The 17,097-nt window shown below is 39.8% G+C and overlaps 1 protein-coding gene across 8 annotated transcripts in view; it reads left to right on the top strand.

The window, feature by feature from the left end:
* HIPK1 (homeodomain interacting protein kinase 1) overlaps window positions 1-16,844 on the top strand; it is a 49,224-nt gene extending 32,380 nt beyond the window's left edge. For 4 of the 8 annotated variants that reach the window (XM_023222819.3, XM_023222820.2, XM_023222818.2 and 1 more), the window contains exons 9-16: window positions 1,322-1,443; window positions 2,384-2,518; window positions 5,141-5,283; window positions 6,771-6,953; window positions 7,445-7,651; window positions 8,958-9,199; window positions 10,830-10,960; window positions 12,017-12,873. In XM_023222819.3, the coding sequence (XP_023078587.1) occupies window positions 1,322-1,443; window positions 2,384-2,518; window positions 5,141-5,283; window positions 6,771-6,953; window positions 7,445-7,651; window positions 8,958-9,199; window positions 10,830-10,960; window positions 12,017-12,505 (1,652 nt within the window). In that variant the 3' untranslated portion in view covers window positions 12,506-12,873. Of the gene's footprint in view, window positions 1-1,321; window positions 1,444-2,383; window positions 2,519-5,140; window positions 5,284-6,770; window positions 6,954-7,444; window positions 7,652-8,957; window positions 9,200-10,829; window positions 10,961-11,607; window positions 11,667-12,016 lie in introns of all 8 variants that reach the window. The other 4 variants (XM_023222822.3, XM_023222817.2, XM_023222815.2 and 1 more) reach the window with 4 other exon arrangements.
* Window positions 16,845-17,097: the final 253 nt, after the last annotated feature.

Below are 17,097 nucleotides of genomic sequence, written 5' to 3'. Positions count from 1 at the left end.
ATTCTTGATTTTCTTAGCTGTCCATTAACTACAAAAGAGCCCTATTAGATGTCAATGACAAGAGTAGATTTCTAAAATAAGTAGAAGAAAGTTTCTATAAACCAGAATGTCTGCTTTTAAAATATTCTTATCCTAGGCATAATTTTTTCAGTTCATGCCTGGTTAAGGATAAAATATATGTCTGATTTATGGACTAGGTTATATTTTTTGAGGAATGGGGAAAAGTATAAATAAAAAGGTAACTTAGATTATAAATTATTGAGCTTTTCATAATATTATCTAATTCTCTAAAAGGTATATTTAAGGCTTTGCTTTTAAAGATTAGAGTTTTAAAATCAAGTTTTTTTTTTTTCCCCCCTAGGGATTAAAAAGTGAATAATGCTGGGCGCAGTGGCTGACACCTGTAATCCCAGCACTTTGGGAGGCCAGGGTGGGCAGATCACGAGGTCAAGAGTTCGAGGCCAGCCTGGCCAACATGGTGAAACCCTGTCTCTACTAAAAATACAAAAATTAGACGGGCGTGGTGGCACGTGCCTGTAGTCCCAGCTACTTGGGAGGCTGTGTCAGAAGAATCGCTTGAACCTGGGAGGCAGAGGTTGCAGTGAGCCCAGATCACACCTCTGCACTCCAGCCTGGGTGACTGAGCAAGACTCTGTCTCAAAAAAAAAAAACAAAAAGAAAAAGTGAATGTAATTTACTAAGTGAAGGCTTGTTTTTGCCTGTACTGTTAATGGAGATGGGATGAATATTGTGTTTTAAATTTTGTAGCATAAAAAAACTTTAGAATTCCTTTAAGCCAACCCTCGCTATATCAAACATCTTTCCATTAACCTAACCTGAGGGGAACAGTCTCCCTTTTCTTAACTTCCAAGACTTCTGTGAATGAAACTTCTTTTTTTTTTTGGGATGGAGTCTTGCTCTGTCGCCCAGGCTGGAGTGCAGTGGCCAGATCTCAGCTCACTGCAAGTTCCGCCTCCCGGGTTTACGCCATTCTCGTGCCTCAGCCTCCCGAGTAGCTGGGACTACAGGCGCCCGCCACCTCGCCCGGCTAGTTTTTTGTATTTTTAGTAGAGACGGGGTTTCACCGTGTTAGCCAGGATGGTCTCTATCTCCTGACCTTGTGATCTGCCCATCTCGGCCTCCCAAAGTGCTGGGATTACAGGCTTGAGCCACCGCGCCCAGCCTAACTTCTTTGTTTTAAGTGTCTAAGACTAAAACCTGAATAGTGGATTATTTGAACAGAAAAGCTGAAAACAAAATAATCTAAAACAGTACTCCCAGACCCAGCGAAACTATTTAACTGTGATGCTGTTTTCAACAGCTGGACTACAAGCAACAGCAAAGCATTCTGGATTCCCTGTGAGGATGGATAATGCTGTACCAATTGTACCCCAGGCACCAGCTGCTCAGCCACTACAGATTCAGTCAGGCGTTCTTACGCAGGTAAAAGCTAGAGCAATGTGGATACTCAATATTGCTAAACACTGTTGAGATTCAGATATTTTGTCCTAGAAAATGGTATTTCGTTTGACTCTAAGATCTTTCTTGTTCATGATTCAGTGGACTTAAAATGAAACATCTCTATGGAACAATATGCTCATTCCTAACACTATTGCAACTGTGCCATTGTCTTCCTTAGACTTGCAGGGAAAAATATCCAGACATTCTTGAGAAATGGTCTTCTGAGTAAGTTTAGTTTAATTTTGCGGGATGAAGTGTTTTTGTTGTTGTTGTTGTTTTTTAAATGTTGGAGCTCATATAAAGATAAGTATATATGCAGCATTTTGATTCTAAAATATAAGGTTCCACTTTTGCACCGTTTGTGTCCCTTTTGCTCACTCTTAGAATATCACAGTTGAGAGGCTGGATCACATCAGGATGCCTCTTCACGTATTACATTCCTTCATTCCTTGTGTTTAACCAGACTGTAGAAAGCTTTAAAACTTTATACTTGCTATGGAACATTCGACTAAGATGATAGAGAAAATAGTGAAGTATTTAAATAGCAACAAATAGTATATTTTATATTTTATATATAAATGTTTGTGGCCTATGACACATAGGAAATTCTCAAATCCAAAAACCCTATTTTGTGAACAGGAGGAAGAATTCTTAATAAATATCTTTGTTTCATAGAACTGATACCCTGAATCTAGCCCAAGGAGGATTCCTATATTTCTTTGTTTTAGGCCATTGGCATTTGACCTTGTGGGCCAGTGCTGTACAAAGTTGAAGGGGGAAAGTCGTATTTGGTATATGCATTTTAGGTGCTATCAAATTACTGTTCATTATCAGTAATAACTTGGGGGGAATGAGAACCCTTCTGAATCCAGATGTCCTACCTCCGTGTTTGTTTCACTCACCTGCCTAATCTACATTTCAGGGAAGCTGTACACCACTAATGGTAGCAACTCTCCACCCTCAAGTAGCCACCATCACACCGCAGTATGCGGTGCCCTTTACTCTGAGCTGCGCAGCCGGCCGGCCGGCGCTGGTTGAACAGACTGCTGCTGTACTGGTAATTCCCCTCACTTGATTGTGTTACTAACGGAGTTTCTTTGGTTTCTTTCTTTTTTGTTTTTTCCTGTTTGTTTTTGTTCTGTTTTTTTCTGGTTTATTTTTCAAAAAAATTTTTAGCTTAGTCTTTGCAGAGGGCATGGAAGCATGTGCCATCTTGTGGCTGTGTTCTTGCTACATCTTTTAATGTCTCATTGTTTTCCTCCCCAACATTTGCTGTAGCACTGTCTGACTGATGGTTATGTGGCTCTGTAAGGAGCCAGATCCCTTGATTCTTCTTTGCCAGCCTAGTGTGATAAAAGCTCTCAATATAGCCTCAGAAGAGCTTCAACATTGTTACTTGTTTTCTGCCTTATCTTTTACCCTCTGATCCTTGAGCATGAAGGAAGTGGCCTTTAATTTGGCTCAGCTACAGGTACCCGGATGGCCAAAATTGAACTCCTTGGCAAGGTAGCTTTCTCCTTTTCTTGCTGTTTTAAGGTTCTAAAACTTTTCTGCATGTGGAAATGCTTAAGATGCTCTTAATTTATTGCTTTATCAGTTGATATTAACCATCTTTCTATGGACACATGAAGATAGCTCTTTTTGCCACTCATGATCAGTGGCAGCTTATATCTTACATTTAAAGATATTCCCTTTAGAATGTAGATCATATTGGAGGTCATATTGTTCGTTGAAATTAAAAGTGAACACATTTTTAGGAGTTTTGGGAGGAATTAATTATTTTACAAATAGGTTTTTATACAAATGTTGAAAGTATGGCCAACAAACTATGCAAATACATATGCAAATACAATATCTTTGTTATTAAAAGTCATGGGGAATAGTTAATATAGCTGCAGTTGTAGTATTGGACTTAGAGATAGAAAAAAACAAACAAGACTTTGAGGTGTGTTTCAGGATTTGTAACCTTAAGAGTGATTTTTTGGATGTGTTTTGGTTTATTTGGGGAGTTAGAATTGTTTATTGGATATCCAGCATTTTATCATTTGAAATTTAAAATTAGGTAAGCATCCAAAAACCTGAAAGGCACTATTGAATCCTGTTATTTCTCTGTTTTCAAAGTTGCTTTAATTTCTTTTGTTGTTTCTTAAGTATTCATGTGAGTGAAAACACTTCCAGAAACATACTTTGGTTGGAATTTGGTTTTCAAAGTGTTTGTCACTTTCAGATTAATTTTCTTGTGAGCATAAAACCTGAGTGTGAGGGAGTCAGGTATATTTCCAACTCGATTGATCCAAGCCGCTGGTTTTAACTCACTCATCTGTAGTTTCGAGGTTGGAATGCTAGTTGACACTTCTCCTTTGCTGCTTCTCTTAAGTTTGCACTAGCCATTTGCTAAGCTTTGCATATTTTTGTTCTTCCTCTGTCAAAACAGTTCGTCGCTTGGAACGCCAGATTTCTGCCTCACGTTGGAATGTTATTTCTTGCTTTGTATTAAACTACATGCTTTGTCTTGTGCAGGTGTTGGCTTATGGAAAGACGCATGGTGTGACTTAACATACTTCTTTTATTTTTTGTTTTGTTTTGTTTTGTTTTAAATTCTGCTTATGGTAGCAGACGTGTTTGCAGTTTCTCTGCTTTGAAGGCTTCTTGTTTGGAACCAGTATTTGTAACGAGTGGATCTGTTACTTGCAGAAATATTTTTAAAACAGTGTGTTGATGGCCTTGCAATTTGAAATTCAAGAAACAGAACCATATGTACCCAGGCATTGTAGGTAATCGTACTGCAGAATTCAAGTTTAAAAAGGAAGCTTCCAAATCTGTTTCCATTTTTTTTTCAAAAAATGCCAGAATTTCTGTGAGGAAGAAGTACAGAAAACATTTGTTGCTCAGTTTATTGCAAGTGACATGGCTTTTTAAAAACTAGAAATCATGCATTTTCTTGTAGTGATTAGTTTTTATGTGGAAATATTCCTGCAAATGATACATAAAAACATATTTTAGGTAACTATTAGAAACAAAGTATGATGCTTTCTGCATCTATTTCACAAACATCTTACTTTTAACCTTATTTTGAAATTCTATTATGTGGCTATAAATGATGAAGTTAGCTTTTTCTTGCTGGCGTAAGATTTTTTTTCCCAAAAGGATTAGGCCTTTGGTCATCCATATCTGGCTCCATTTTCCAAGTACTACCCTTTGAAAAAAGGGAACGGCTCTGCCCTTTGTTTTATGGGTTGAATTGATCTGATATCTTATCTGATTGGCAGTCAGATTAAAAAATTTTTAATCTCCAGGGAGTCCTCTTAACTCTTTCTAGGGATATATTTTAGAATTTTTGCAAAAATGAAACTCCAGCATTTAACCAGCTCTTATCTCTGAACCTTCAGACTCCTTTTCTCTACAGTATAATAGGAGCTCTTAACCGCAGGGATCTTCTTTTCTTTAATACCAGGGTGGTCAGGTTATGGGGGTGGGTGAAAGAAAGCAGTATGTTTTCTTTCCCCATTCATAAGACTTGTAGCTTTGAGCCCCTCTGACCTTTCTTTTTTAATCTCTGCAAGTTAACAATCTACAAACAACTTCTTTTAAGATATGAATTTTTCTTTCTTTAAAAAAACAGAAGAAAAAGCCAAGAATGAATCAAGTCTGGATGTTTTTTCTGTGTGTTTCCTTATAGCAGGCGTGGCCTGGAGGGACTCAGCAAATTCTCCTGCCTTCAACTTGGCAACAGTTGCCTGGGGTAGCTCTACACAACTCTGTGCAGCCCACAGCAATGATTCCAGAGGCCATGGGGAGTGGCCAGCAGCTAGCCGACTGGAGGCAAGTGTCCTGTGTTACTCTGGGAGATTTGTAAGGGCAGATCCCATAGGGTGGGAGCACTTGATAATAAGGAGAGAGACTAGTAAGAAAATAAAGGAAAATTTGACTCTGTTGGAATCCTTTAAGAACCCATGTCAGGCTAGGAGACGGTGTTATAAGAAAACTTTGAATATAGGAAAGCAATAGGTTCTTAAGAATCATTTCTTCTAGATTTTTTAAAGAGAGTCTTAAGTGATTAGAAACCATACAGTGAGATCCTAAAGCCTGATAATCTAGGTCCCCAACTTTATTTTTTATAATGAAAATCCTTTTTTCTTTTTTTAAATTTTTATGGTTACATAGTAGGTATGTATGTTTATGGGGTACATGAGATATTTTGACACAGGCATGCAATGTGAAATAAGCACATCACGGAGAATGGGGTGTCCATCCCCTCAAGCGTTTATCCTTTTGAGTTACAAACAATCCAGTTACACTCAAGTCATTTTAAAATGTACAATTAAGTTATTACTGACTGTAGTCACCTATTGTGCTATCAAATAGTAGGTCTTATTCTTTTTTGTGTGTGTGTGCCCATTAACCATCCCTACCTCCTCACTAACCTTCCACTACTCTTAACAGCCTCTGGTAACCATCCTACTCTCTATGTCCATGAATTAAATTGTTTTGATTTTTAGATGCCATAAATAAGTGAGAACATGTGGTTTGACTTTCTGTGTCTGGTTTATTTCACTTAACATAACGAACTTGAGTTCCATCCATGTTGTTGCAAATGACAGGATCTCATTCTTTTTGTGGCTGAATAGTACTCCATTGTGTATATATGTACCACATTTTCTTTATCCATTCATCTGTTGATGGACACTTAGGCTTCTTCCAAATCTTACTGTGAACAGTGCTGCAACATAGGAGTGCAGATATCTCTTTGATATACTTATTTCCTTTCTTTTGGGTATATACCCAGCAGTGGGATTGCTGGATCGTATGGTAGCTCAATTTTTAGTTTTTACAGGAGCCTCCAAACTGTTCTCCATAATAGTTGTACTAACTTAACATTCCTACTGTGTACAGTTGTTCCCTTTTCTCCACATCCTTGGCAGCGTTTATTATTGCTTGTCTTTTGGATATAAGCCATTTTAACTGGGGTGAGATAATATCTTATTGCAGTTTTGATCTGCATTTCTCTAATGATCAGAGATGTTGAGCACCTTTTCATATACCTGTTTGTCATTTGTAAGTCATCTTTTGGAAAATGTCTATTCAAATATTTTGCCCATTTTTTGATCGTATTATTAGATTTTTTTTCCATAGAGTTGTTTGAGCTGCTTACATATTCTGGTTATTAATCCCTTATCAGATGGTAGGTACTCAACTTTAAAAAAATAAAATGCAGCTGCATTTTGGCTAATTGCTTTTGATGTCTGTTTGGTCCTGATTCTTCAGTAGTTTTGGAATTCACTCTTCTCTCTTTCTTTCTGTTGGTACAGGAATGCCCACTCTCATGGCAACCAGTACAGCACTATCATGCAGCAGCCATCCTTGCTGACTAACCATGTGACACTGGCCACTGCTCAGCCTCTGAATGTTGGTGTTGCCCATGTTGTCAGACAACAGCAATCCAGTTCCCTCCCTTCGAAGAAGAATAAGCAGTCAGCTCCAGTCTCTTCCAAGTGAGTCTGTGTTACAGCTGATAGTTAAAACTGTGCCAATTTGAGAGATATGTTGCCTTGCATTTGGAATATTTTATAGACATATCATATAGATATGAAGCAGCAAGTCGCTGCCAAATTGAGGAAGAGCAAATCATTTCATCTGCACATGTACACCAGGTGTGTCCTGGTTATGATGGTCCTTTCTCTCTGCTGCCACTTTGAATCTGGGGCATTTTATGATGTTTTTATTTTACTTTACAGAGTGAAATTTAGTCCTGGGATAAAGGACTCATAAAAGTAAAATGTCTTTTGTATTTTGGTGTTCTTGTCCCTGGAAACTCTTGCCAGCATGGTGCTTATTTTCATTGGAACTTGTATAGTTAAATGTATTTGCTTAATGATTATGTAAAAAGGAATCAACGAGTAAATTGGAAAGCAGTCTGGGGAAAAGATGTACAATTTGGAAGGCCAAGGACTGAATCATCTTTCCATGTGAACTTTTCCTACAGGTCCTCTCTAGATGTTCTGCCTTCCCAAGTCTATTCTCTGGTTGGGAGCAGTCCTCTTCGCACCACATCTTCTTATAATTCCTTAGTCCCTGTCCAGGATCAGCATCAGCCCATCATCATTCCAGATACTCCCAGCCCTCCTGTGAGTGTCATCACTATCCGAAGTGACACTGATGAGGAAGAGGACAACAAATACAAGCCCAGTAGGTAAGATAAGTGAATGGTTCCTGGCTCTGTTGGTCTTAGACTGTTGGCTTCAGGCAAGTGGTCCCAGTTTGGCCTGTGAAAGAAAGGACCAGCAGGGCACGGTGGCTCACACCTGTAATCCCAGCACTTTGGGAGCTTGAGGCCAGAAGATCACCGGAGGTCAGGAGTTCAAGACCAGCCTGGCCAACATGGCAACACCCTGTCTCTACTCAACATACAAAAATTAGCAGGGCGTGGTAGCACATGTTTGTATCCCAGCTACTAGGGAGGCTGAGGCAGGAGAATCACTTGAACCCAGGAGGCAGAGGTTTCAGTGAGCTGAGATCGTGCCACTGTACTCCAGCCTGAGTGACAGAGCAAGACTGCATCCCCTTCTACCCCCATCCCAAAAAAAGGGCTGAAGAAAAAGGTATTTTGGAAGCATAGCCTTCAATGGGGCTTTTGGTGTTGGGCATACAGAAGAGGGAATGACCTCTTGCTTTTACCTGAGAAGGTAGGATTCACACATGAAAGTAACTTAGGAGACTTTACAGAGTCATACGTAAATGAAGTTTAAGTGAACTTGGAAGAGAAAATTTCGAATGAATTTAGAGCCTGTTAGTTCAAAAGGACCAATTATAAGATGGTAGAAGCAATATACGGGAGGTGTTAGAGGTGTGGACTCTGAAGTCATTCTGTCCTGGGTCTGAATCCTGTCTTCACCACTCATCACTTCTTGTGTGACCCTGGGCAAGTTCCTCATCTCCCTATTCCTTAGTTCCCTCATCTGCAAAATGGTGTTAATAGTACCTACTTCATAGGATTGTTGTAAGGATTCAGTGAGATGTATGTAGAGCATGAGAGTAGTGCTTGATATGTAAGTACTCAGAAGTTAACTGCTGCTAATATTACCTTTATTATTACCATCTTTATCATCATTGTTATCATGGGAGAACCAGAGACAGATCATCTAAGAAACATTGCTTAAAAGGGCAATTGAAGCTCGGTATGGTGGCTCATGCCTGTAATCCTAGCACTTTGGGAGGCCAAAGCAGGAAGTCACTTGAGCCCAGGAATTTGTGACCAGCCTGGGAAACATTGTGAGATCTCATCACTACAAAAGATAAAAACAGTTGGGCATGGTGGTAGACACCTGTAGTCCCAGCTACTTGGGAGGCTAAGATGGGAGAATAGCTTGAGCCCAGGAGGTTGAGGTTGCAGCAAACTGTGATCACTCCACTGCACTCCAGCCTGGGTGACAGAACAAGACCCTGTCACACACACGAAAAGGAACAATTCAATTTTCATGTATTTTTCTTTTCCTCAGCTCTAGCATGAAGCCAAGGTCTAATGTCATCAGTTATGTCACTGTCAATGATTCTCCAGACTCTGACTCTTCTTTGAGCAGCCCTTATTCCACTGATACCCTGAGTGCTCTCCGAGGCAATAGTGGACCCGTTTTGGAGGGGCCTGGCAGAGTTGTGGCAGATGGCACTGGCACCCGCACCATCATTGTGCCTCCACTGAAAACTCAGCTTGGTGACTGCACTGTAGCAACCCAGGCCTCAGGTAAGTGTATCTTCACAACTTGAGTTGAATTCTCCTTTGATGTGTATATGCTTAAATATTTTGCCATAATCCACCTATGTCAGTGGTAGAGACGAGTGGTGTAGGCATTCTTAAAGAGTCCTTAATTCAGAAATCAGTTCCCTGCACAATGTGAAATTATTTTTGGCCATCACTTTATCTTCCTGTGTTTATTTTGCTTGGATTAATGCACAAATGAGATTGTAGTCTCAGAAACACATTCAGTGCTGATGGGAGAAAGCAGACAAGACATGTGATATTGCCAGAAGTATTAGGCAATTAGGTTTGCCATAGATGATTTGAATTTGGCAATCGAGATGTAGACAGAACTTGATAATACTGAAAATGACTACAAAAGTGTTTTGGAAAACAGTTATATTCTTTAGTTTTTTTTCTCACCCAGTGTCATAGCAGTGATGCTTTTGTTGGTTTTATTACCAACCCAATTACTTCCATCTTCTTTGCTCTGATACATACTGGACTTAGGCTCCCTGGTTCAGTTATTGTGTTAGTTGGGTAATAGTAGCTGCAGTAACAAATCCTAGATTTTTGTAGCATAACATAGTAGAATTTTACTTCTCTCTCATATAACTTCTTGGTACAAGTGTTTGATTCCTGAGCATCCAGTCAGAAGGAGAAACTTTGAAGGGGGCACACACATGGTTTAATCTCTTTAGCCTGGAAATAAGTGGAAATAGTGAATACTTCTCACATGGCCCCACCTAGATGCAAGTGAGCCCAGGCAATGTAGTCTTGTCAAGGCAGCTGCTTTTCAGTGACAACTTCATACCAAGAAAGGGGTTGGTGAAGTTTTAGGTATCAACATAAACCTGGGCCATACCTGTAAAAATTATGTTTTATTATGTATTACCTTACTGCCATAGACATAAACAGGGTTATAATTTGAGGGTATTGTGTTATGCCTCTGTGTGATTCTTTTCAGAAGTAGACAGTTGTCCCATTGCAGACAAGGGAGAAAGCTTCCTGATGCCAGGCTACTAAACAGAATTATTAGGATCTCCATGTGCTCTTGGGTCCAGAGAATATAGGCTATCACATGAAACACTGAATGGATGCTCTGGTTTTCCTAATGGGAACACAGAAGCAGGCAAAATTTCACATTCAGCTGTCCTGTAATTTCTTAGACTTTGAAGACAGTAAGTGCCCGAGATATAATTTTGCCTTCTTTTAAACCCTCTTGACACTTTAATATCCTAAGAATTACCAATAGCTTTCTCAGCTTCATATTGTCATTTCTGTGCTTGTTTAATCCCTTCCTACATAAAACTATAAACTCTTAGAGAGAGGGACGGTGTCTTAGCATATTTGTATTTCCAGTCCTTCCTTGTATATAACAAAGAGATTATAGTTATAATATTTATAATATTGATTTAAGTGAACAAATCTCCTATGTGGAGATTTGTGCCAAGACAGAAAAGAAGTGAGTGATACAGGTTATTTTCTTCTAGGGTAAATAGAATTGAGGAAGTAAGACATACATGAGACCTTAACGCTTGCAAACTACATACAAATGTGGACTAATTAATATGATGCCATCTGAGGTTAGCTCAGTGATGTCTACTCATAACTATTAAGCCTGATGCTTTTTTAGGTCTCCTGAGCAATAAGACCAAGCCAGTAGCTTCAGTGAGTGGGCAGTCATCTGGATGCTGTATCACCCCCACAGGGTATCGAGCTCAACGCGGGGGGACCGGTGCAGCACAGCCACTCAACCTTAGCCAGGTAAGCGCTACGGGCTACTGCCTTCTCTTTGGGCCCTGCACTGTTGTTAACTTTCTGGAGAACCCTGCTTCTGGCTGGATGCTGAATAAAGCCAAATGCAGCCCCTTTTGTGTCAAATAATTTTGTGTTCTATGGCTTACGTCGTACCGCATGTGCTGCATCTCATCATCCACTCTTTGTGTTCAGGATGTACATTCTAGGTTTTCCATCAAACCTCCCTACGTCTACCCTGGAAGGTTAGAGAAACGTCTGGGATTTAGAAAGAGCCTGGGAAGTTTAACCATGTCTGTGATAGGCATATGCTTTGAGATCAGATTCTCTTTATCCCCCAGGCCGTAAGTAAGCTGATCCTTACCTTGTTTACTTGAGTCAAGAGACTGAAAAGCTTACTGGCCACCAAATTCAACTGGTTCTAGGTCCTGCTTGTTGCTGAAGTCTGGGATTTGGGACTTCCCCACTCTCCGAACACCCCCTGCCCCAACCCACCCTTCTACTTCTCTCATTACCTTATTTGTGTTCGTTCTTAGAGGCTAAAATTCGAGTGCTTGTATGATGTCCACCAGTAGTGAGAAAGTTCAATATGAGGGTGTGTGAGAGAGAGCACATGCAAGTGAAAATGTAAGTTTGAGTTAGTGTATGTATTTTAGGCTCCACATTTCAAGAGGGGTTTGAAGAACTTAGAGGAGAAGAACAAAAGAAAGCAATGGTAAGAAATAAAGGTTAGGAAAAATTCAAATTTACTGATGCCAGAATAGGGTGAGTTGAGTCACCAGTTATTAAATTGCAGGAGTGGGGAACCCTGTGGTCTCTTGATTCTCCCTCTTCCTATCATACTTACAAGCAAACTGCTGCTACCTGAGCCAGGTTAGGATCTATCTTGCTAAGAGGCAGAGGGAGGGGTGGCTGATTTCTGACAGCATTCAATGCCAGTCTGGGAGATTATGTGCTATACCCATTCGGAAACAGTACAAGTCAGGACCTGAGCTCTTAACTTGGCCTTTCGTGCCCTGAACCAGAGTGACCTCAAGTGAACCAGAGTGACCTTCTTTCTTCCAGAACCAGCAGTCATCGGCGGCTCCAACCTCACAGGAGAGAAGCAGCAACCCAGCCCGCCGCAGGCAGCAGGCGTTTGTGGCCCCTCTCTCCCAAGCCCCCTACACCTTCCAGCATGGCAGCCCGCTGCACTCTACGGGGCACCCACACCTTGCCCCAGCGCCTGCTCACCTGCCAAGCCAGGCTCATCTGTATACGTATGCTGCCCCCACTTCTGCTGCTGCACTGGGCTCAACCAGCTCCATTGCTCATCTTTTCTCCCCACAGGGTTCCTCAAGGCATGCTGCAGCCTATACCACTCACCCTAGCACTTTGGTGCACCAGGTCCCTGTCAGTGTTGGGCCCAGCCTCCTCACTTCTGCCAGCGTGGCCCCTGCTCAGTACCAACACCAGTTTGCCACCCAATCCTACATTGGGTCTTCCCGAGGCTCAACAATTTACACTGGATACCCGCTGAGTCCTACCAAGATCAGCCAGTATTCCTACTTATAGTTGGTGAGCATGAGGGAGGAGGAGTCATGGCTACCTTCTCCTGGCCCTGAGTTCTTAATATTGGGCTATGGTGAGATCCTCCTTTACCCTCTTGAAACTTCTTAGCCAGCAACTTGTTCTGCAGGGGCCCACTGAAGCAGAAAGTTTTTCTCTGGGGGAACCTGTCTCAGTGTTGACTGCATTGTTGTAGTCTCCCAAAGTTTGCCCTATTTTTAAATTCTTTATTTTTGTGACAGCAATTTTGGTACTTGGAAGAGTTCAGATGCCCATCTTCTGCAGTTACCAAGGGAGAGAGATTGTTGTGAAGTTACCCTCTGAAAAATATTTTGTCTCTCTGACTTGATTTCTATAAATGCTTTTAAAAACAAGTGAAGCCCCTCTTTATTTCGTTTTGTGTTATTGTGATTGCTGGTCAGGAAAAATGCTGATAGAAGCAGTTGAAATCTGATGACAAGAAAAGAAAAATCATTACTTTTTGTTTGTTTATAAACTCAGACTTACTTGCCTATTTTATTTTAAAAGCAGCTTACACAAGTCTGTATTTTTACTATCAGGCATTTCTCCTCAAAATCTCATCTTTGTTTATTGGACATTTAAACTTACAGAGTTTCAGTTTTGTTTTAATGTCATATTATACTTAATGGGTAATTGTTACTTTTGCAAAACTGGTGACGTATTACTCTATGTTACTATTGGGATTCTCTCAATTGCTCCTGTGTGTGTTATAAAGTAGTGTTTAAAAGGCAGCTCACCATTTGCTGGTAACTTAATGTGAGAGAATCCATATCTGTGTGAAAACACCAAGTATTCTTTTTAAATGAAGCACCATGAATTCTTTTTTAAATTATTTTTTAAAAGTCTTTCTCTCTCTGATTCAGCTTAAATTTTTTTTATTGTAAAAGCCATTAAGGTGGTTATTATTATATGGTGGTGGTTGTTTTATTATATGCAAAATCTCTGTCTATTATGAGATACTGGCATTGATGAGCTTTGCCTAAAGATTAGTATGAATTTTCAATATTACACCTCTGTGTTTTGCTCATCTCTCCCTTCTGTTTTATGTGATTTGTTTGGGGAGAAAGCTAAAAAAACCTGAAACCAGATAAAAACATTTCTTGTGTATAGCTTTTATACTTTAAAGTAGCTTCCTTTGTATGCCAGCAGCAAATTGAATGCTCTCTTATTAAGACTTATACAATAAGTGCATGTAGGAATTGCAAAAAATATTTTAAAAATTTATTACTGAATTTAAAAATATTTTAGAAGTTTTGTAATGGTGGTGTTTTAATATTTTACATAATTAAATATGTACATATTGATTAGAAAAATATAACAAGCAATTTTTCCTGCTAACCCAAAATGTTATTTGTAATCAAATGTGTAGTGATTACACTTGAATTGTGTACTTAGTGTGTATGTGATCCTCCAGTGTTATCCGGGAGATGGATTGATGTCTCCGTTGTATTTAAACCAAAATGAACTGATACTTGTTGGAATGTATGTGAACTAATTGCAATTATATTAGAGCATATTACTGTAGTGCTGAATGAGCAGGGGCATTGCCTGCAAGGAGAGGAGACCCTTGGAATTGTTTTGCACAGGTGTGTCTGGTGAGGAGTTTTTCAGTGTGTGTCTCTTCCTTCCTTTTCTCCCTCCTTCCCTTATTGTAGTGCCTTATATGATAATGTAGTGGTTAATAGAGTTTACAGTGAGCTTGCCTTAGGATGGACCAGCAAGCCCCCGGGGACCCTAAGTTGTTCACGGGATTTATCAGAACAGGATTAGTAGCTGTGTTGTGTAAATGCATTGTTCTCAGTTTCCCTGCCAACATTGAAAAATAAAAACAGCAGCTTTTCTCCTTTACCACCACCTCTACCCCTTTCCATTTCGGATTCTCAGCTGAGTTCTCACAGAAGCATTTTCCCCATGTGGCTCTCTCACTGTGCATTGCTACCTTGCTTCTGTGAGAATTCAGGAAGCAGGTGAGAGGAGTCAAGCCAATATTAAATATGCATTCTTTTAAAGTATGTGCAATCACTTTTAGAATGAATTTTTTTTTTTCCTTTTCCCATGTGGCAGTCCTTCCTGCAAATAGTTGACATTCCTAGTAAAATATTTGCTTGTTGAAAAAAACATATAACAGATGAGTTTATACCAAAGAGCCTATTGTATTGCTTACCGTGTCCCCACACTATGAGGAGGAGTTTTGTGGTGCCGCTGGTGACAAGGAGCTCACAGAAAGGTTTCTTAGCTGGTGAAGAATATAGAGAAGGAACCAAAGCCTGTTGAGTCATTGAGGCTTTTGAGGTTTCTTTTTTAACAGCTTGTGGAGTCTTGGGGCCCTTCAAGCTGTGAAATTGTCCTGGTACTCTCAGCTCCTGCATGGATCTGGGTCAAGTAGAAGGTACTGGGGATGGGGACATTCCTGCCCATAAAGGATTTGGGGAAAGAAGGTTAATCCTAAAATACAGGTGTGTTCCATCTGAATTGAAAATGATACATATGAGATATAATTTTAGGACTGGTTCTATGTAGATAGAGATGGTGTCAAGGAGGTGCAGGATGGAGATGGGAGATTTCATGGAGCCTGGTCAGCCAGCTCTGTACCAGGTTGAACACCGAGGAGCTGTCAAAGTATTTGGAGTTTCTTCATTGTAAGGAGTAAGGGCTTCCAAGATGGGGCAGGTAGTCAGTACAGCCTACCAGGAACATGTTGTGTTTTCTTTATTTTTAAAAATCATTATATGGAGTTGTGTTTTCAGTACTATATTGGTCAAGATAGCCAAGCAGTTTATATAATTTCTGTCACTAGTGTCATACAGTTTTCTGGTCAACATGTGTGATCTTTGTGTCTCCTTTTTGCCAAGCACATTCTGATTTTCTTGTTGGAACACAGGTCTGGTTTCTAAAGGACAAATTTTTTGTTCCTTGCCTTTTTTCTATAAGGGACAAGATTTGTTGTTTTTGTAAGAAATGAGATGCAGGAAACAAAACCAAACCACATTCCTGCCCCCAGTCCAATAAGCAGATACCACTTAAGGTAGGAGTCTAAACTCCACAGAAAAGGATAATACCAAGAGCTTGTATTGTTACGTTAATCACTTGACTAGCAGTGTGTGGCTTTAAAAACTTTAGAGATTTTTCAGTCTTAGTCTGCAAACTGGCATTTCCGATTTTTCAACATAAAAATCCACCTGTGTCTGCTGAATGTGTATGTATGTGCTCAATGTGGCTTTAGATTCTGTCCCTGGGGCTTAACATTGTTGGCCCTGACAGGAAGGGAGGAAGCCCAGTGAATTTAGTGAGCAGCTGGCCTGGGTCACAGTGACCTGACCTCAAACCAGCTTAAGGCTTTAAGTCCTCTCTCCGAACTTGCATTTCCAGCTTCTTCCTTTCCAGGTGAGAGAAGAAGCGGGGAAGGGTTCAGTGTAGCCACTCTGGGTTCATAGGGACACTTGGTCACTCCAGAGTTTTTAATAGCTCCCAGGAGGTGATATTATTTTCAGTGCTCAGCTGAAATACCAACCCCAGGAATAAGAACTCCATTTCAAACAGTTCTGGCCATTCTGAGCCTGCTTTTGTGATTGCTCATCCATTGTCCTCCACTAGAGGGGCTAAGCTTGACTGCCCTTGGCCAGGCAAGCACAGCAATGTGTGTTTTATTCAGCATTATTATGCAAAAATTCACTAGTTGAGATGGTTTGTTTTAGGATAGGAAATAAAATTGCCTCTCAGTGACAGGAGTGGCCCGAGCCTGCTTCCTATTTTGATTTTTTTTTTTTTTTTAAACTGATAGATGGTGCAGCATGTCTACATGGTTGTTTGTTGCTAAACTTTATATAATGTGTGGTTTCAATTCAGCTTGAAAAATAATCTCACTACATGTAGCAGTACATTATATGTACATTATATGTAATGTTAGTATTTCTGCTTTGAATCCTTGATATTGCAATGGAATTCCTACTTTATTAAATGTATTTGATATGCTAGTTATTGTGTGTGATTTAAACTTTTTTTGCTTTCTCCCTTTTTTTGGTTGTGCGCTTTCTTTTACAACAAGCCTCTAGAAACAGATAGTTTCTGAGAATTACTGAGCTATGTTTGTAATGCAGATGTACTTAGGGAGTATGTAAAATAATCATTTTAACAAAAGAAATAGATATTTAAAATTTAATACTAACTATGGGAAAAGGGTCCATTGTGTAAAACATAGTTTATCTTTGGATTCAATGTTTGTCTTTGGTTTTACAAAGTAGCTTGTATTTTCAGTATTTTCTACATAATATGGTAAAATGTAGAGCAATTGTAATGCATCAATAAAATGGGTAAATTTTCTGAATCGTGGCTGTTTTTGACTTCTGTTATAGGATATAAAGGGGATCAATAAATGACGTATTTGAAAGTGGCTAAGCATATTATATTTGAACATCAGTAGAGTACTAGAGACAATTTCATTCTTCATACAAATCTCCATACTGGAAATGAATAGGGTTTGGCAGGGAATACTTCCCAAGAATGCAGTGTCCAGGGCCCTTACTTCACATCATCTGGATCTGACCCTTTGAAAGAGGTAGAAGACATCTGAGACAGGC

This window comes from Piliocolobus tephrosceles, chromosome 1 (assembly GCF_002776525.5).
Source record: "Piliocolobus tephrosceles isolate RC106 chromosome 1, ASM277652v3, whole genome shotgun sequence".
NCBI classification, from domain to species: domain Eukaryota; kingdom Metazoa; phylum Chordata; class Mammalia; order Primates; family Cercopithecidae; genus Piliocolobus; species Piliocolobus tephrosceles.
Note: the sequence above shows the minus strand (reverse complement) of the source record. Positions and strands in the feature narration are given on the sequence as shown.